General features: G+C 38.8%; 1 protein-coding gene across 1 annotated transcript in view; it reads left to right on the forward strand.

Annotated features, from left to right (window-relative positions):
- LOC100372911 (peroxidasin-like) overlaps window positions 1-19,104 on the forward strand; it is an 82,015-nt gene extending 62,911 nt beyond the window's left edge. The window contains exons 8-16 of the mRNA XM_085493282.1: window positions 1,021-1,296; window positions 2,747-2,863; window positions 5,145-5,303; window positions 5,793-6,062; window positions 11,352-11,621; window positions 12,778-14,422; window positions 15,023-15,231; window positions 15,374-15,573; window positions 16,894-19,104. Coding sequence (XP_085349408.1) covers window positions 1,021-1,296; window positions 2,747-2,863; window positions 5,145-5,303; window positions 5,793-6,062; window positions 11,352-11,621; window positions 12,778-14,422; window positions 15,023-15,231; window positions 15,374-15,573; window positions 16,894-16,947 — 3,200 coding nt within the window. The 3' untranslated portion in view covers window positions 16,948-19,104. The remainder of the gene's footprint in view (window positions 1-1,020; window positions 1,297-2,746; window positions 2,864-5,144; window positions 5,304-5,792; window positions 6,063-11,351; window positions 11,622-12,777; window positions 14,423-15,022; window positions 15,232-15,373; window positions 15,574-16,893) is intronic.
- The last annotated feature ends 11 nt before the right edge of the window (window positions 19,105-19,115 follow it).

Consider the following 19,115-nt stretch of genomic DNA (forward strand, 5'->3'; position numbering starts at 1 on the left):
ATACACAAGGTACATTAGTGTATAAGTATACACAAGGTACATTAGTATGTATGTATACACTAGGTACATTAGTATGTAAGTATACACAAGGTACATTAGAATGTAAGTATACACAAGGTACATTAGTATGTATGTATACACTAGGTACATTAGTATGTATGTATACAATAGGTACATTAGTATGTATGTATACACTAGGTACATTAGTATGTATGTATACACAAGGTACATCAGTATGTATGTATACACTAAGTACATTAGTATGTGTGTATACACTAGGTACATCAGTATGTATGTATACACCAGGTACATTAGTATGTAAGTATACACCAGGTACATTAGTATGTAAGTATACACCAGGTACATTAGTATGTAAGTATACACAAGGTACATTAGTATGTAAGTATACACAAGGTACATTAGTATGTATGTATACACTAGGTACATTAGTATGTATGTATACACTAGGTACATTAGTATGTAAGTATACACAAGGTACATTAGTATGTAAGTATACACAAAGTACATTAGTATGTATGTATACACTAGGTACATTTGTATGTATGTATACACAAGGTACATTAGTATGTATGTATCCACAAGGTACATTAGTATGTAAGTATACACAAGGTACATTAGTATGTAAGTATACACTAGGTACATTAGTATGTATGTATACACTAGGTACATTAGTATGTATGTATACACTAGGTACATTAGTATGTATGTATACACTAGGTACATTAGTATGTATGTATACACTAGGTACATTAGTATGTATGTATACACAAGGTACATTAGTATATAAGTATACACAAGGTACATTAGTATATAAGTATTTAGCAGGTTTTACTTATCAGCAAAAATAGCAAAATTAAAACCCAGTGAATAATTAATGCATTTACAGTAACAGGAAATTAATGTCATTGTAATTCTTTCAATATGATACGGTGTGGCATTAACATAGCATGGCATCTATGACTAGGCTTGATCTTAAATTGTTTAAACTTGTCTTTGCAGGGTCACCAGCATTTTCTTACAGACCAGAAGATACTGAAGTACGAGAAGGAGAGAGTGTTGTATTACATTGTAGTGCTACCGGTTACCCAAGACCCACGATTACATGGACTAAATCGGATGAAATAATACCTAATGGAAAAACAGAAAAGTTTAATGTTTCACCCTCTGGCTCATTACAAATATTGAATGTAGAACGAAATGACCATGGTACATATGAATGTCTGGCGGCTAATGGATTGGATAGTATAACAGCTGTGGCACAACTCATTGTACTCAGTAAGTGTTTGTATGTACCAATATAGTACTCTTAAAATACTAGTATCAACAACGGTTTGTGTTACAATGTGGCAATTTAAAAAAAAACAATCAAAATTAAGAAACAATGATAGTTTCTAAAATTTGTAGTTTAACATTGCACCAAATTTTCTGCACTTTTTTCTTATATTTTACAACATTTCTGAAAATGAACCCTAAATTTGGAGCTAACAGACAAAATTTGAATCAATTTTTAGTTTTTACTCAATTGGGCTACTTCTGAAAGAAAGTGCAGACTATAAATGGAACTATTTTGTGAAATTGTGATGAAAAGAGGGAACTAGTGGTAGAAACCCACCATTCTGATCGGAAAATAACCGACTTGACCTATCAGATCATATGACATTTTAGATCTACTTGTACATTTGGAAAAACAAATGTAGGAAATTTTGGCCACACATTTTGAGTCTGTGTAGTTATATATATTTATACTTTATATATATTTATTTATTTTATTTATATTTACTAATAGCTTGTGTGTTGTGTCTGATGCCTTACTTAGAGTGGTGCCTAAATTAGAATATTTATGGTATGTTGTTCTGGTGACTTCATTTCAAATTTCAAAAACGAGGATTATATGTCATTTCAGTGTATGATTTCAAATACACTCAATTACTGAGAAGAATGACTAGATTATTGTGAAATATTCTATTTTTGCACAAAACAGTGACACAATTTGTTTTTTTCTCCAGATATATAGATTTCATTACTTTTTTACATTGTGGACAAGTTTGTAAACGTATTAACGGTATTTTAAAACTGAAGTAAACGATTTTTCATCGGTTTATACTGTAGTGCTAAGACATGGCCAGCTGACAGCATTGCTATGCAACTAGCATTCATAGAGGGATAGATGTTCACATTGTCACTCCTATTAGACATGACTATTGGATTTCGAGACCCTGCACCCCTGAAAAATGCTGACTTCCAATCTACCACTGTTTTGTTTACAAAGGTGGATTACCATTCAATCAATGAACTTTATTATTTTAAATTTATGACAGACGAAACTGACACTTGTAAGCAATTTAAGCAGTAACAGCTTTAATTTCATGCATCATGACAGAGGTAAAACATCTCAAATGAGTGTCCAAGTGAAATTGTTTTAACATTGGTACATTGTATTACTTGTATTTCAATTTTATGTATGATTTTTTGTGTTTTGTAGTTTGTTTTGTGTCTACTCTATTAATTGTGGGGATTATTAGTATTCCTGAATATTTAATTCGATAATATTCATGTGGAATTTAATTCCGCACCAAACTACATGTACCTTCCATAAAAATAGCGAAAATGAAATCCATGCAAAATATTTCACAGTATACTAGTCCAGTATATTGTGACTTACAAATTCAAAATAAAGATGTACATTACTTATTCCTATTTGTGTATGTTTATTGCATGTTTTCAGTTCCACCTGGCTTTGATCGTAGACCGTCTGACCAGATTGCAGTAGAAGGAAGAACTATTGAGTTTATTTGTAGAGCATATGGTAACCCTGAACCGGTTATAGCATGGACCAAGATGGGTTAGTGTATAAATTATAACTTTGGTTTCTTTGCATTATCATACAGTACAGTTCTCGCGAAAGCTTTGGCTTTTGTGGCTTCATTGTCACCTCAGCATGGCATCATTGTCGCCTACGCATGGCTTCATTGTCGCCACAGCATCGCATCATTGTGGCATCAGCTTCGCGTCATTGAAAATTGGAGCTGTGTTCACCTCGCTTATTTTGTGGCATCATCGTGGCCTCAGCTTCGCAGTCCCATGGCATCAACATGGCATCAGCTTCAAAGTATTGTGACATGAGTATGACCTCATTATTTTCACACGGAAAGGCAGTAGAGAAAAACACATGTACAGAAGTTCGATATGTAATTGATTTGAAATTCAAGGCGGTAAAGGGAATAAAATAATATGACCAAGAGTAAAATGACATTTTAAAAAGATATCTTGTTTAATTATTTAATGTTGCAAGTATTGGGTACCAAAAACTATGTGATGTACATTGCAATCTGCGAGGTGACGAGTGTCATATTGACTGCAAGGAAAATCGTGATAAATTTAAATCACACGATGCAATCGTCAATCGGATACAACACAATTTGCTATACGCAATGAAACTATTCTTGTTATAAAATTACCTTATTATCATTCATTTTATTTGCTGGTAAGAGAACAGATTCAGATTCCTCATTTCGGTGGTATTTTTCTGTGTTTCGTTTAGTTTTAGCCAAGTCCGATCCCATGCCCGGATTACTAATACATGCAAAACACGCGTATGCCGCCTGGTGCGTCGGCGTTGTCGCCTGCCATCTTGATACAAAGTTCCAAAACAAGCGCGTACATTTCTAACTATGATTGGATGGTTGTGGTGGCGTCGGTCTGGTAAAATTCTACATCAAATTTTCAAAATAAAGTCACGGTCGGTGACCTGAGCTTGATCTATACGTACTTTAAAAGTACTCTCACAAAAAATATTTTCGAATAAAAACGAGCCACATGCCCCGTAAATAATGTAATAGCACTTGCCATGCAGAAAATAATTTATTGGGCTTCAGAAAAAAACATGTCCGTTTAGTTGTAGCCGTAAATATTTGGTGACCAGTCGATGACAATTTGAAACTCATGATACACACGGAAGTCCTTCGATACTGAAAATCATCGACCCCAATCTGGTTTACCTTATTTTCCAACTTGCAAAACTGATTTGTATCTCAGCCCAGTTTTCTTTTTCTTTTTTTGAACTGAGGTCAAATACCAGCCGTTTGTCAAAATATACCGATGTTTTTCAGTGAATAATTGTGAAGCCTGTAACAGCACAAAAAACTATGTGAATCGACGCCGGAGATTGGATGGTACGCCGACCCTTAAATTAGCGTCAAATATGTTTCGTTACAACATCATTGATTTGCTGAGAGTCACCTGATCGGAGCACGACCTGGGTCACAAAACCATATTTGTCCGTATTATCAACGGGATTTTGCGAGAGAACCACACCCACATTTTCAACCATCTTTAGCGCGGAAGTTGCCAACAAATGTCGAAAAACTCGTGAATTTTATGGATTTGAATAAAATAAAGCTAGTGATTGGTAAGACTGGTTAATAATATATCCCCCGATGCTCTTCGAATTTTTTTAACTTTATTTCAAGGTGAGAAATGGATAATTGAAGTTCCATGGATTTCAAGGCGACTGTTTCACCGCGACAACTCTACGCTGTGTTGTAGTTTCGCGAGTTAAAAAAAAATATATAATAAATAGTACTTGTTTAATTATTTGGTTTTACAGCCCGCAAATTACGGGACATGATCACCATGAATTACGATAAATAAATGCTGATTGTGTTGAATGACGGACGTCGGGACCGTTTGGAGAAACCAACGGGGATCGATATTCCAAACAAATTATTGGGACACGATCGGTAGACATGAGATTATTAATGAAAGACGAGATTTTTCCAGATATTTACGAGCGAACTGTCATACCAAATATATGCAAAATTGAAAAATACACAAAGAGATATTAGGTTTTATTTTAGCCTAAGAAATATTTTCTTTCACTCAGTCCATGCTGGGACTTCTTTTTAGCTTCATGGTCCTTCGGCTTGTCTTCTCTTTGGGGGAAATAACAATAATTATACAAATCGTAAATTCAACACAGTCAGGAAAAGAAACCTAGACAACCATGTCATACTTCTATTGAAATACATTTTGTAGCAGTGCATCACCTCAAAATAGGTCCAGCCAAATCTAGGTCAAGGGTCAGATTGCGTGCATATGGTGACTTGTGTTATTATACCTTGTAGGTAATCCTCTTCCTGAAGATCGACGTCACACTTTACTACCGGATGGCACACTGAGAATTGCCAGGGTCACAAAAGATGATGAAGGTTCTTATGAATGTCAAGCTATTAATACAGCTGGTCACAGACAAAGTACTGCAAACTTAGAAGTATCTAAAAGAGGTAAATATCGCATTAATATGTTACAAATAGTATGAAGTTACCATGAGAATACAGTAAAGTATACACAAATGCATTACGCTGTTTGTATTGATTGGTGTGTTGTAGAGATAATTTTGTTCTTGTTCTCAGCATACTTGTGATAACCTTGTATATCTTTTACCTGCTGAATACAAATAATTTAATAAAGAGATAACAGCTGGAAACTAAAAAACATTTTGTGCTTGTGACAGATAAGTAGTAGTGCTTCTGCATTGGCTAAAAACAAAAGTGTTCAAAAGCGCCATCAAAATTCACGAATGTTGATGACATATTTAATATGGAGAAATTTACACATTTGAACAAGCGTAGAGATGTTTTGATCGAACGGAAAATTCTATTGTTTTTTCCAAACATGTAGATGTATACTAATAAACCATTCTGCAGTAAAATAATTGTACAGTTAGTTAGTTCTCTTGGCAGTAATTTCTAAACATAATTTTCTCATTTCAGTGCCACCAGTGTTCTTAATAACCCCCACTGACCTTGATGTTGTGAGTGGATCTGATGTTCAGATACCATGTAACGCCAATGGATATCCTCTACCCACCATTACATGGAGCAAAGATGGTATACAAATCAGTGAAAGTAACAAGTTTTACATAAATCCTGATGGATTTTTGATTATCAGAGATGCCGGTCGTATTGATCAAGGAAGATACGAGTGTTCTGCTAGAAATAGCATTGGTTTCGCTTCTACTAGTATGCAATTGAATGTCTATGGTAAGTTTGTTGTGACTAATGGAAAGTATTGACTGCATTGTTTTCTTCATAGCACCTAGTTGCTGCTTATTTCTATTTCAACAAAAACTGGTATAAATTGCAATCTGATTTTGGGAAATGTTTATTGTTGAACTCTTGATCAGCACAACCAGGACAATGGGGCAAAAGTGGTGCTAAAACTATATTTTACCCTGTTCTAAAGACATGTCTTGGCCAGTTTGAGATGGTCAATTATGCTATTGATTTTAGCACATGGATGCAAAATATCATTTCTCATAGTTTGCACTAGAATTTTAGAACACTGCCTAACCCTGCTTCCCAACCCCAGTGTGTTGCTAACATGGCTAGGCATAGCCCTAACCCTGCTTCTCAACCCCAGTGTGTTGGCTAGGCATAGCCCTAACCCTGATTCCCAAACCCAGTGTGTTGCTAACATGGCTAGGCATAGCCCTAACCCTGCTTCTCAACCCCATTGTGTTGGCTAGGCATAGCCCTAACCCTGCTTCTCAACCCCAGTGTGTTGGCTAGGCATAGCCCTAACCCTGCTTCTCAACCCCAGTATGTTGGCTAGGCATAGCCCTAACCCTGATTCCCAACCCCAGTGTGTTGGCTAGGCATAGCCCTAACCCTGCTTCTCAACCCCAGTGTGTTGGCTAGGCATAGCCCTAACCCTGCTTCTCAACCCCAGTGTGTTGGCTAGGCATAGCCCTAACCCTGCTTCTCAACCCCAGTATGTTGGCTAGGCATAGTCCTAACCCTGCTTCTCAACCCCAGTGTGTTGGCTAGGCATAGCCCTAACCCTGCTTCTCAACCACAGTATGTTGGCTAGGCATAGCCCTAACCCTGCTTCTCAACCCCAGTGTGTTGGCTAGGCATAGCCCTAACCCTGATTCCCAAACCCAGTGTGTTGCTAACATGGCTAGGCATAGCCCTAACCCTGCTTCTCAACCCCATTGTGTTGGCTAGGCATAGCCCTAACCCTGCTTCCCAACCTCAGTATGTTGCTAACATGGCTAGGCATAGCCCTAACCCTGCTTCTCAACCCCAGTGTGTTGGCTAGGCATAGCCCTAACCCTGCTTCCCAACCCCAGTATGTTGCTAACATGGCTAGGCATAGCCCTAACCCTGCTTCTCAACCCCAGTGTGTTGGCTAGGCATAGCCCTAACCCTGCTTCCCAACCCCAGTGTGTTGCTAACATGGCTAGGCATAGCCCTAACCCTGATTCCCAACCCCGGTGTGTTGCTAACATGGCTAGGCATAGCCCTAACCCTGATTCCCAACCCCAGTGTGTTGGCTAGGCATAGCCCTAACCCTGCTTCCCAACCCCAGTGTGTTGCTAACATGGCTAGGCATAGCCCTAACCTTGCTTCTCAACCCCAGTGTGTTGCTAACATGGCTAGGCATAGCCCTAACCCTGCTTCTCAACCCCAGTGTGTTGGCTAGGCATAGCCCTAACCCTGATTCCCAACCCCAGTGTGTTGGCTAGGCATAGCCCTAACCCTGCTTCTCAACCCCAGTGTGTTGGCTAGGCATAGCCCTAACCTTGCTTCTCAACCCCAGTGTGTTGCTAACATGGCTAGGCATAGCCCTAACCCTGCTTCTCAACCCCAGTGTGTTGGCTAGGCATAGCCCTAACCCTGCTTCTCAATCCCAGTGTGTTGGCTAGTCATAGCCCTAACCCTGCTTCTCAACCCCAGTGTGTTGCTAACATGGCTAGGCTTAGCCCTAACCCTGCTTCTCAACCCCAGTGTGTTGGCTAGGCATAGCCCTAACCCTGATTCCCAACCCCAGTGTGTTGGCTAGGCATAGCCCTAACCCTGCTTCTCAACCCCAGTGTGTTGGCTAGGCATAGCCCTAACCCTGCTTCTCAACCCCAGTGTGTTGGCTAAGCATAGCCCTAACCCTGCTTCTCAACCCCAGTATGTTGGCTAGGCATAGCCCTAACCCTGATTCCCAACCCCAGTGTGTTGGCTAGGCATAGCCCTAACCCTGCTTCTCAACCCCAGTGTGTTGGCTAGGCATAGCCCTAACCCTGCTTCTCAACCCCAGTGTGTTGGCTAGGCATAGCCCTAACCCTGCTTCTCAACCCCAGTATGTTGGCTAGGCATAGTCCTAACCCTGCTTCTCAACCCCAGTGTGTTGGCTAGGCATAGCCCTAACCCTGCTTCTCAACCACAGTATGTTGGCTAGGCATAGCCCTAACCCTGCTTCTCAACCCCAGTGTGTTGGCTAGGCATAGCCTTAACCCTGCTTCCCAACCCCAGTGTGTTGCTAACATGGCTAGGCATAGCCCTAACCCTGATTCCCAACCCCAGTGTGTTGGCTAGGCATAGCCCTAACCCTGCTTCTCAACCACAGTATGTTGGCTAGGCATAGCCCTAACCCTGCTTCTCAACCCCAGTGTGTTGGCTAGGCATAGCCTTAACCCTGCTTCCCAACCCCAGTATGTTGCTAACATGGCTAGGCATAGCCCTAACCCTGCTTCTCAACCCCAGTGTGTTGGCTAGGCATAGCCCTAACCCTGCTTCTCAACCCCAGTATGTTGGCTAGGCATAGCCCTAACCCTGCTTCTCAACCCCAGTATGTTGGCTAGGCATAGTCCTAACCCTGCTTCTCAACCCCAGTGTGTTGGCTAGGCATAGCCCTAACCCTGCTTCTCAACCACAGTATGTTGGCTAGGCATAGCCCTAACCCTGCTTCTCAACCCCAGTGTGTTGGCTAGGCATAGCCCTAACCCTGCTTCCCAACCCCAGTATGTTGCTAACATGGCTAGGCATAGCCCTAACCCTGCTTCTCAACCCCAGTGTGTTGGCTAGGCATAGCCCTAACCCTGTTTCTCAACCACAGTGTGTTGGCTAGGCATAGCCCTAACCCTGCTTCCCAACCCCAGTATGTTGCTAACATGGCTAGGCATAGCCCTAACCCTGCTTCCCAACCCCAGTATGTTGCTAACATGGCTAGGCATAGCCCTAACCCTGCTTCTCAACCTCAGTGTGTTGGCTAGGCATAGCCCTAACCCTGCTTCTCAACCCCAGTGTGTTGGCTAGGCATAGCCCTAACCCTGATTCCCAACCCCAGTGTGTTGGCTAGGCATAGCCCTAACCCTGCTTCTCAACCCCAGTGTGTTGGCTAGGCATAGCCCTAACCTTGCTTCTCAACCCCAGTGTGTTGCTAACATTGCTAGGCATAGCCCTAACCCTGCTTCTCAACCCCAGTGTGTTGGCTAGGCATAGCCCTAACCCTGCTTCTCAATCCCAGTGTGTTGGCTAGTCATAGCCCTAACCCTGCTTCTCAACCCCAGTGTGTTGCTAACATGGCTAGGCATAGCCCTAACCCTGCTTCTCAGCCCCAGTGTGTTGGCTAGGCATAGCCCTAACCCTGATTCCCAACCCCAGTGTGTTGGCTAGGCATAGCCCTAACCCTGCTTCTCAACCCCAGTGTGTTGGCTAGGCATAGCCCTAACCCTGCTTCTCAACCCCAGTATGTTGGCTAGGCATAGCCCTAACCCTGCTTCTCAACCCCAGTATGTTGGCTAGGCATAGTCCTAACCCTGCTTCTCAACCCCAGTGTGTTGGCTAGGCATAGCCCTAACCCTGCTTCTCAACCCCAGTATGTTGGCTAGGCATAGCCCTAACCCTGCTTCTCAACCCCAGTGTGTTGGCTAGGCATAGCCCTAACCCTGCTTCTCAACCCCAGTGTGTTGGCTAGGCATAGCCCTAACCCTGCTTCTCAACCCCAGTGTGTTGGCTAAGCATAGCCCTAACCCTGCTTCTCAACCACAGTATGTTGGCTAGGCATAGCCCTAACCCTGCTTCTCAACCCCAGTGTGTTGGCTAGGCATAGCCCTAACCCTGCTTCCCAACCCCAGTATGTTGCTAACATGGCTAGGCATAGCCCTAACCCTGCTTCTCAACCCCAGTGTGTTGGCTAGGCATAGCCCTAACCCTGCTTCCCAACCCCAGTATGTTGCTAACATGGCTAGGCATAGCCCTAACCCTGCTTCTCAACCCCAGTGTGTTGGCTAGGCATAGCTCTAACCCTGCTTCCCAACCCCAGTGTGTTGCTAACATGGCTAGGCATAGCCCTAACCCTGATTCCCAACCCCAGTGTGTTGCTAACATGGCTAGGCATAGCCCTAACCCTGCTTCTCAACCCCAGTGTGTTGGCTAGGCATAGCCCTAACCCTGCTTCTCAACCCCAGTGTGTTGGCTAGGCATAGCCCTAACCCTGCTTCTCAACCCCAGTATGTTGGCTAGGCATAGCCCTAACCCTGCTTCTCAACCCCAGTATGTTGGCTAGGCATAGTCCTAACCCTGCTTCTCAACCCCAGTGTGTTGGCTAGGCATAGCCCTAACCCTGCTTCTCAACCACAGTATGTTGGCTAGGCCTAGCCCTAACCCTGCTTCTCAACCCCAGTGTGTTGGCTAGGCATAGCCCTAACCCTGCTTCCCAACCCCAGTATGTTGCTAACATGGCTAGGCATAGCCCTAACCCTGCTTCCCAACCCCAGTGTGTTGCTAACATGGCTAGGCATAGCCCTAACCCTGATTCCCAACCCCAGTATGTTGCTAACATGGCTAGGCATAGCCCTAACCCTGCTTCCCAACCCCAGTATGTTGCTAACATGGCTAGGCATAGCCCTAACCCTGCTTCTCAACCCCAGTGTGTTGGCTAGGCATAGCCCTAACCCTGCTTCTCAACCCCAGTGTGTTGGCTAGGCATAGCCCTAACCCTGCTTCTAAACCCCAGTAGTAATATCATGTCTGGCATACTGTAAAACATGTTTTTTTCGCGAGCACGTCTTTTTAGCGAATTAAGCAAGAGAACTGATTCACTAATTCAAGATGTCGCTAATGACTTTATTATAAATTCAAAATGGCCACCAATCTCCGCGCACACTTTGTAAACAACCCAAAGTTACTGACATGATAGATACACTTCATTGAAAAGTAAATTAACACACACAAAAAAATGTATTCATTGTGGTCATTATTTCAATGAAAATAAATAAATGAAGTGATACTGATATATAGTTTTTCTTTGTTTTTATGGAGGTGATAACTGCGCATCTGTTTTGGCAAGCGACAGACACGTATTGTGAAAACAGAAAATCAACAATGACAAGAGTGATTCGCTAAATCAACATTTCGCTATTACGTCATTTTACCACGATTCGCTAAAATTGCATGTCACTTTTTCAACATGTTTTACAGTGTTTGCTACATTTATTGTGTGAATAAAATGAAGTGTGGTAACAATATTTAATGTAAATATGTTTTTTTTGACAGTATCTGCGAATACTGAGTATCCAGGAGACAACATTGTAAACCAGTCAATCAATGAAGCCATTGCCAATGTGGATAGAGCTTTCAACTCGACTAGAACCTCACTCTTTGATAAATCCAAGCCAAGAACACCAAGTGATTTATTGACGCTGTTTAAATTTCCAACACCGGAAGCCATTGAGATTGCTAGAGCAGCAGAAATATTTGAGACTACTTTAGAAATAATTCATGAAAGTGTTGAGAATGGGATGAGAGTTAATCTTAGTCATGTGGGTAAGTAGTCTGTTTGTTTGCTCCGCTGACATCCAGCAGAGTTAGATCACTGTTTGTTGTTGTCCAATCTTGACACAAAGTAATAACATCACTCCAATATGGCTGGCTGGTGGCCATTTTAATGCAAAAAACGGATTCTTAGCGCTAAATGACACAGAAAAAATATTTAAACACAATATCTGGTGCAATTTACTCTGTATAATGAATAAATATAAAATAAAATAAAAAATGTAAGTCTGTTAAAGACTTGATTATTTTTTCTTGACCGTTATTAGTTGTGTTGTTCATTTGCAAAGTATGAATTGCGTGTTTTTTGTCATTTTTGATAAAAAAATATACTATTTTTGACCTTTTCTTGAAAAATTACTTTTTCAATTGCTTTGATACTTTGCATGTAGGGACCTTTGGTGGACATCTGTCAAATTTGTTCATTTTATGATGATATCTTCAATTCTCCATTTTTGACAAATATTTTTTGGTAAAATATGCTATTTTCAACTTGTTCTTGAAAACTACTTATCAATTGCTTTGATACTTGGTATGTAGGTATCTTGGGTAGACCTATGTTGAATTTATCCATTTTGTTACGATATCTTTCATTGAGCGACAGCCTATTGGTTATTTTTTTATAATGCAGTATTAATTTCGCTTATTTTTTTTTTACACAATCAAGTCTTTGCGAGTGTCCACTATTTTCTGTGATGTCTTGTTGAAAATATGTTTGATTGACATGTACAAGGAACTCATAAGATCATGAGATTTCTTGAGATTGAAAATAACTGCTACACATACATATACACCCTTTGGTTTGACCTATTATCAATGCATCCTAAAAACTATATTTTGGTTTTAAGTTTTGAAAATTATTATTAATCTATTCACCACCATTTCCCACTTTTCGTCACAAATTCACAAAATATATGTTTATAGTCTGTACTTCCCTTCCGAAGATTGACACAAAAATAGCCAATTTTTTTAGTAAAAACAGAAAATTGACTCAAATTTTACCTGTTGGCTCCAAAATTAGGGTTCATTTCCAGAAATATTGAAGAATATAATAAAAAAGTGCAGACAAATTTGGACGAGAAGTGGTGGTGAAAAGGTTAACGAAGATGTCTTTGATTTTTTTACTGATATTTTGCTTATTTCTTTTCAGGATATAAAAATTTGTTTAATAACATAGTGTCCCCGGATCATCTCGAGATTATTGCCAATTTATCTGGTTGTACAACTCATCGCTCTGCTATCAATTGTTCTGATATGTGTTATCATCAAAAGTATCGCTCTTATGACGGTACATGTAATAACTTACAACATGTCACTAGGGGGTCAGCTCTCACTGCTTTTAGCAGGATTTTAAAACCAATTTATGAAAATGGATTCAACACCCCGGTTGGTTGGAATCATTCTCAGCTCTATTACGGTGTATCAAAACCGAGTGCAAGGCTTGTGTCGATACATGTGGCTGCATCACCTCAAGTAGAAAATGATGAGAAATTCACTCACATGTTAATGCAGTGGGGGCAATTCACAGACCATGATTTGGACTTAACAGTGCTCAGTCCTAGTAAAGTACAATTTATCGATGGACAGCGATGTAACGAAACATGTGATAATCAACCTCCTTGTTTTCCGATACCTATTCCGGAGGGTGATCCACGGATAGTACGCAGTACATGTATGGAATTCACTAGATCCAGCGCCGTGTGTGGCAGCGGCAGTACATCGGTGTTTTTCAATACAGTCATGCCACGGGAACAAATCAACTCAATCACATCGTATATCGATGCATCAAATGTTTATGGGAGCTCTAAAAGCCTAACCGATGAACTACGTGACTTCGCAAGTGAAAGAGGACTTCTTAGGACTGGTAATATTGTTGCGTCATCTGGCAAGCCGCTTCTCCCATTCAACAGAAATACACCAATTGATTGCTTACGGGATGAGAATGCTAGTCCTGTCCCTTGCTTCTTAGCTGGTGATGCTAGAGCCAATGAACAGTTGGGTTTGCTATCAATGCATACAATATGGATGAGGGAAAGTAATCGTATTGCCACTCAATTATTAAATCTCAATCCACATTGGGATGGGGAGACTCTATTTCAGGAATCACGTAAGATTGTAGGTGCTCAGATGCAGCACATCACGTATACACACTGGTTGCCTAAAATCCTGGGACCACATGGTATGCAACTGATGGGGGAATACACTGGGTATAACCCCAATACAGATTCTTCTATCATCAATGCATTTGCTACTGCTGCATTCCGATTTGGACATGGAATTGTAAATCCTGTCATCTACCGACTTAATTCAACTTTCCAGCCAATACCCGAAGGAAATATTCCACTCCATCGTGCATTCTTTTCGCCATATCGAATTGTTGATGAGGGCGGTATTGATCCGGTTCTACGAGGATTATTTGGTACTCCTGCAAAGGATCTAAATTCAGAGCAAGTTTTAAACACTGAGCTTACCGAGCATTTATTTGAGATGGTACACCATGTAGCATTAGACCTAGCGGCTTTAAATATTCAACGTGGACGTGATCATGCTCTGCCGGGCTACAATGATTGGCGTGTGTATTGTAATATGTCAGCGGTTAGTTCATTCAATGAATTGAAAGATGAGATATCTAATGCGGACGTACGTGATAAATTGGAAAGATTATATCACCATCCTGGCAATGTAGATTTGTGGGTAGCTGGAATGGTGGAAGACCCTCTTCCTGGTGGAATCCTTGGACCAACGTTTACTTGTATCATTGCAAAACAATTTCAAAGAACTCGAGATGGAGACAGGTAAACTTTGTATAGTCAAAGTCACTAGAGAATACAGGGACAGGCAACTTTTCTTTGGTATGATGTCTCTTGGAATTTAAATGTAATTTTGAACATTGCATTTGTAGGATTATGTTTGAATATTCCAAGTTAGACAATACACCTAAAATCCATAAAAATATATATTACAGTTTTTGATAGACGAATTTCAAACCAAAAACATGCCTATGCCTATTTCTACTCCTCTATTCTCTAGTGTTTTAGTAGAGTGAAGAGTTGAATTAAATAACTACTTTGGTATGTCCCTTATATCGCCCTTGCTCAGCCATGATGTTTGTTTGTACAAGATCTTGAAAACTTAACCTGAATCTTTCTGATGCATTGCTACCACACATATGTGATTGTGGAAAATTTCTTTCTGAAACTTTCTACCATCTTGGAAATACCTCATAATCATTCCATATTTGGAATGCATGTTTCCTAATATGGTAGGAAGTAGATACATTGTAACTCATGCAATACTGCAAAATTACGACATGCTGTAACTTATGGCATTACAGTGACAGATATATAATAATTATTTGGGCAAGGTTGTAATAGTTTTGCTATGTTTCTCTGCAGGTTTTGGTATGAGAATCCTGGTGTGTTTACGGCAGCTCAGTTAACACAAATAAAACAGACATCATTGTCCAGTGTGATCTGTGAGAATTCAGATCATATCAATAGGATACAAAAGGATGTCTTCCTGAAAGCAACTTATCCTACAGGCTATCTTAAATGTGAAGAAATTACTGCTATGGATCTTAGAGTGTGGACTGATTGTTGTGAAGGTATGTGTATATTAATGTCTAATGTTGAGTTTGTGTTTTAAACAATGCAATACAATGTTTACAATTTCTTTTTTCGTATTTAATAAATTTTAAATTCTCTTGTCCTTAAATCATGTGAGTTTTCTGTAATATTTTCTTCCAGACTGCAGCAATAACAATGATTATTCTGTAACTCAACTGTTCAGATTTAAGAAATCTGACAAATTTACACCAGCTGTGGATGAAAATAAAATAAATGATAAAGAGAAGACAGACACTCAGCAATCAATGGGAAATGCAATGGAACATCTCACAGACATAGTGACTGAATTACAACAGACTGTACAAGACCTCTTAAACCAAGTATGTATGACATATTCATACAGAGTATACTTTATTTATCCTGTTGCCATATCTTCACTTCTGTTCCTGGGGACGGAGCTATGTCTGAGTTCCTTGACTGAAAATTGTAAATACAAGTACTTGCCTTCATACATGAAAACATGCAATACTTGTAAATCTTGTGTAAGCTAGCACACTCCCAGTGAAGCACACTTTATCTGCAAAATCTACCAATCTGCCAAGAACTATGACAGAGTGAAAAAAATAAAAAGCAGCCAGTTTAAGCTTATATTCAGCCATTATACAGCAAACCAATGTCCTCTGATACGCTTAGAGATTACCAGAGAGGACACTATTTGAATAGCCAAACTTCATAGGCGTGACCCGCATGGGCAGCTTGAAACCAAATTTTGAATATTTATCAAAAATAAGCCAGATTTATATATAGACAATGAATACATTAACCTTACATTTCCCAACCATACCATACCATACCATACCATACCATACCATACCATATCATACCATACCATACCATACCATACCATACCATACCATACCATACCATGCCATGCCATGCCATGCCATGCCATGCCATGCCATACCATACCATACCATACCATACCATACCATACCATACCATACCATACCATGATACCAATACATACACTTATACCTACCAACTAAACCATACTATTGGTTTAACTAACCAATACATACCTTACATCTATCAACCAGATAATACCATTGGTGTAACTAACCAATACATATGTTATACCTACCAACTAGACTATACTATTGGTTTAACTAACCAATACATACCTTACATCTACCAGCCAGATAATACCATTGGTTTAACTAACCAATACATACCTTATACCTACCAACTAGACCATACTATTGGTTTAACTAATACATACCTTACATCTACCAACCAGATAATACCATTGGTTTAACTAACCAATACATACCTTATACCCACCAACTAGGCCATACTATTGGTTTAACTAACCAATACATACCTTACATCTACCAGCCAGATAATACCATTGGTTTAACTAACCAATACATACCTTATACCTACCAACTAGGCCATACTATTGGTTTAACTAACCAATACATACCTTACATCTACCAACCAGATAATACCATTGGTTTAACTAACCAATACATACCTTACATCTACCAACCAGACTATGGACCAATCAGACCATACTTTAAGAATGTAGTTAGCATCTACGTTAGAACTTGTTGATATTTCTACTATCAAATAAATGTTGCCTCTTCTTTCTATTCCTGGTATTATTTCCATTAACAGTGTCGTGTCTATTATTTTATTAGGTAAAAGAACTCAAGGAAGAAAATGAAGCAATTAAATCAGAATACGTGAAATAACTCAAGATACATTTATAAATATATTATGGTGCTACAGTTTTATACCAGAAAGTCTTTTATTGCATTTTGAATATGTGTGAAGGTGACTATATGAATTGTCAACTTTTTATACTGCTCAGTTATTTTTAAAGTTTATACTTTTTTATTGTAACCGTTTAATCATGACTAAATACATTGTATGTGCAGATTTGTATGTATGTGTACATATTTTACATAGACTCATGCCACATATGATTTGTATGTGCACACATTATACATACGATATTTACATTGTATGGCCACATATTCTACATAAACTCGCACCATGTGTAGTAGTACATTGTATGTCCACATAATTCAACATAAACTCATGCCATATATACATTGTATGTCTACAAATTTCAACATCAACTCATACCACATATACATTGTATGTCCACATAATTCAACATAACTCATACAACATTTACATTGTGTGTCCACATATTAAACATAAATTCATACCACATATACATTGTGTGTCCACATATTAACCATAAACTCACACCACATATACATTGTATGTCCACATATTAAACATAAACTCACACCACATATACATTGTATGTCTACACAATTCAACATAAACTCATACCACATATACATTGTATGTCCACATATTCAACATAAACTCATACCACATATACATTGTATGTCCACATATTAAACATAAACTCACACCACATATTGTATGTCCACCTATTAAACATATACTCATACAACATATACATTGTATGTCCACATAATTCAACATAAACTCATACCATATATACATTGTATGTCCACATAAACTCATCACATATACATTGTATGTCCACATAATTCAACATAAACTCATACCATATATACATTGTATGTCCACATAACTCAACATAAACTCACACCACATATACATTGTATGTCCACATATTAAAATAAACTCACACCACATATACATTGTATGTCCACATATTAAACATAAACTCACACCACATATACATTGTATGTCCACATAATTCAACATAAACTCATACCACATATTGTATGTCCACATAATTCAACATAAACTCACACCACATATACATTGTATGTCCACATAATTCAACATAAACTCATACCACATATTGTATGTCCACATATTAAACATAAACTCATACCACATATACATTGTATGTCTACATATCCTACATACCACATACACATGTTGCACAAAGTGATCCAAAATACAAATAACTAACAAACTACTAATTATAATCACTCTATAATCTACATGGTTATACTACAGGTTTGAATTTGTTTTGTGTAGCAGACTCCCTATCCTATCAAAAAACAATGCTTGGTATAACGGTCTCCCTATCCTACCAAACAACTCAAATGACATGACATTGTTGCCAAAACCAAATATACACACCCCGCAATAACACCATGCAGGTTAGAATTGACTGTGGCCATTCAAACAGGGATGACATGTTAAAAGTTTAATCCTTTGAGTGCCAAATTTGTTTCCTGCATACATTTTTTCACATTTTCTGTAATTTTCACTGAATTCAATCTTAATTTTGGACCAAACAGACTAGATGTGACATTGCTTCTAGTTTATGATGAAAAATTTTGATGAAATTGAAATGAATGTTGTCTGAAGTTGACTTTGGCATTCAAAGGTTTGATAATATTTTGATAAATTTAAACATGTAATGTATTGAGTATCCCTATGTGAGTATGGAATTTAAACATGTAGTTTATTGAGTATCCTTATGTGAGTATGGAATTTAAACATGTAGTGTATTGAGTATCCTTATGTGAGTATGGAATTTAAACATGTAGTTTATTGAGTATCCCTATGTGAGTATAGAATTTAAACATGTAGTGTATTGAGTATCCTTATGTAAGTATAGAATTTAAACATGTAGTGTATTGAGTATCCCTATGTGAGTATGGAATTTAACAGTTAAAATATCAGCCTTTGGTAGACTTTTATCATTTTAAATTATTTAACACAATAACTACCATGACTGTTTTTTAACCATACTTTGTGACGATATGGTAGTAATTTTACTTTAGTGCAGTGAGGGTATGGTTGTAAGTAAATAAAGCTGTGAATATAGAATTAATCATGTATGCTTATAAGGATAATCATACCATTAAAACAAAGTTACATTACTTTGATGTCT

The sequence above is a fragment of the Saccoglossus kowalevskii genome, chromosome 18 (assembly GCF_978046115.1).
Source record: "Saccoglossus kowalevskii chromosome 18, keSacKowa6.1, whole genome shotgun sequence".
Taxonomy (NCBI): Eukaryota; Metazoa; Hemichordata; class Enteropneusta; family Harrimaniidae; genus Saccoglossus; species Saccoglossus kowalevskii.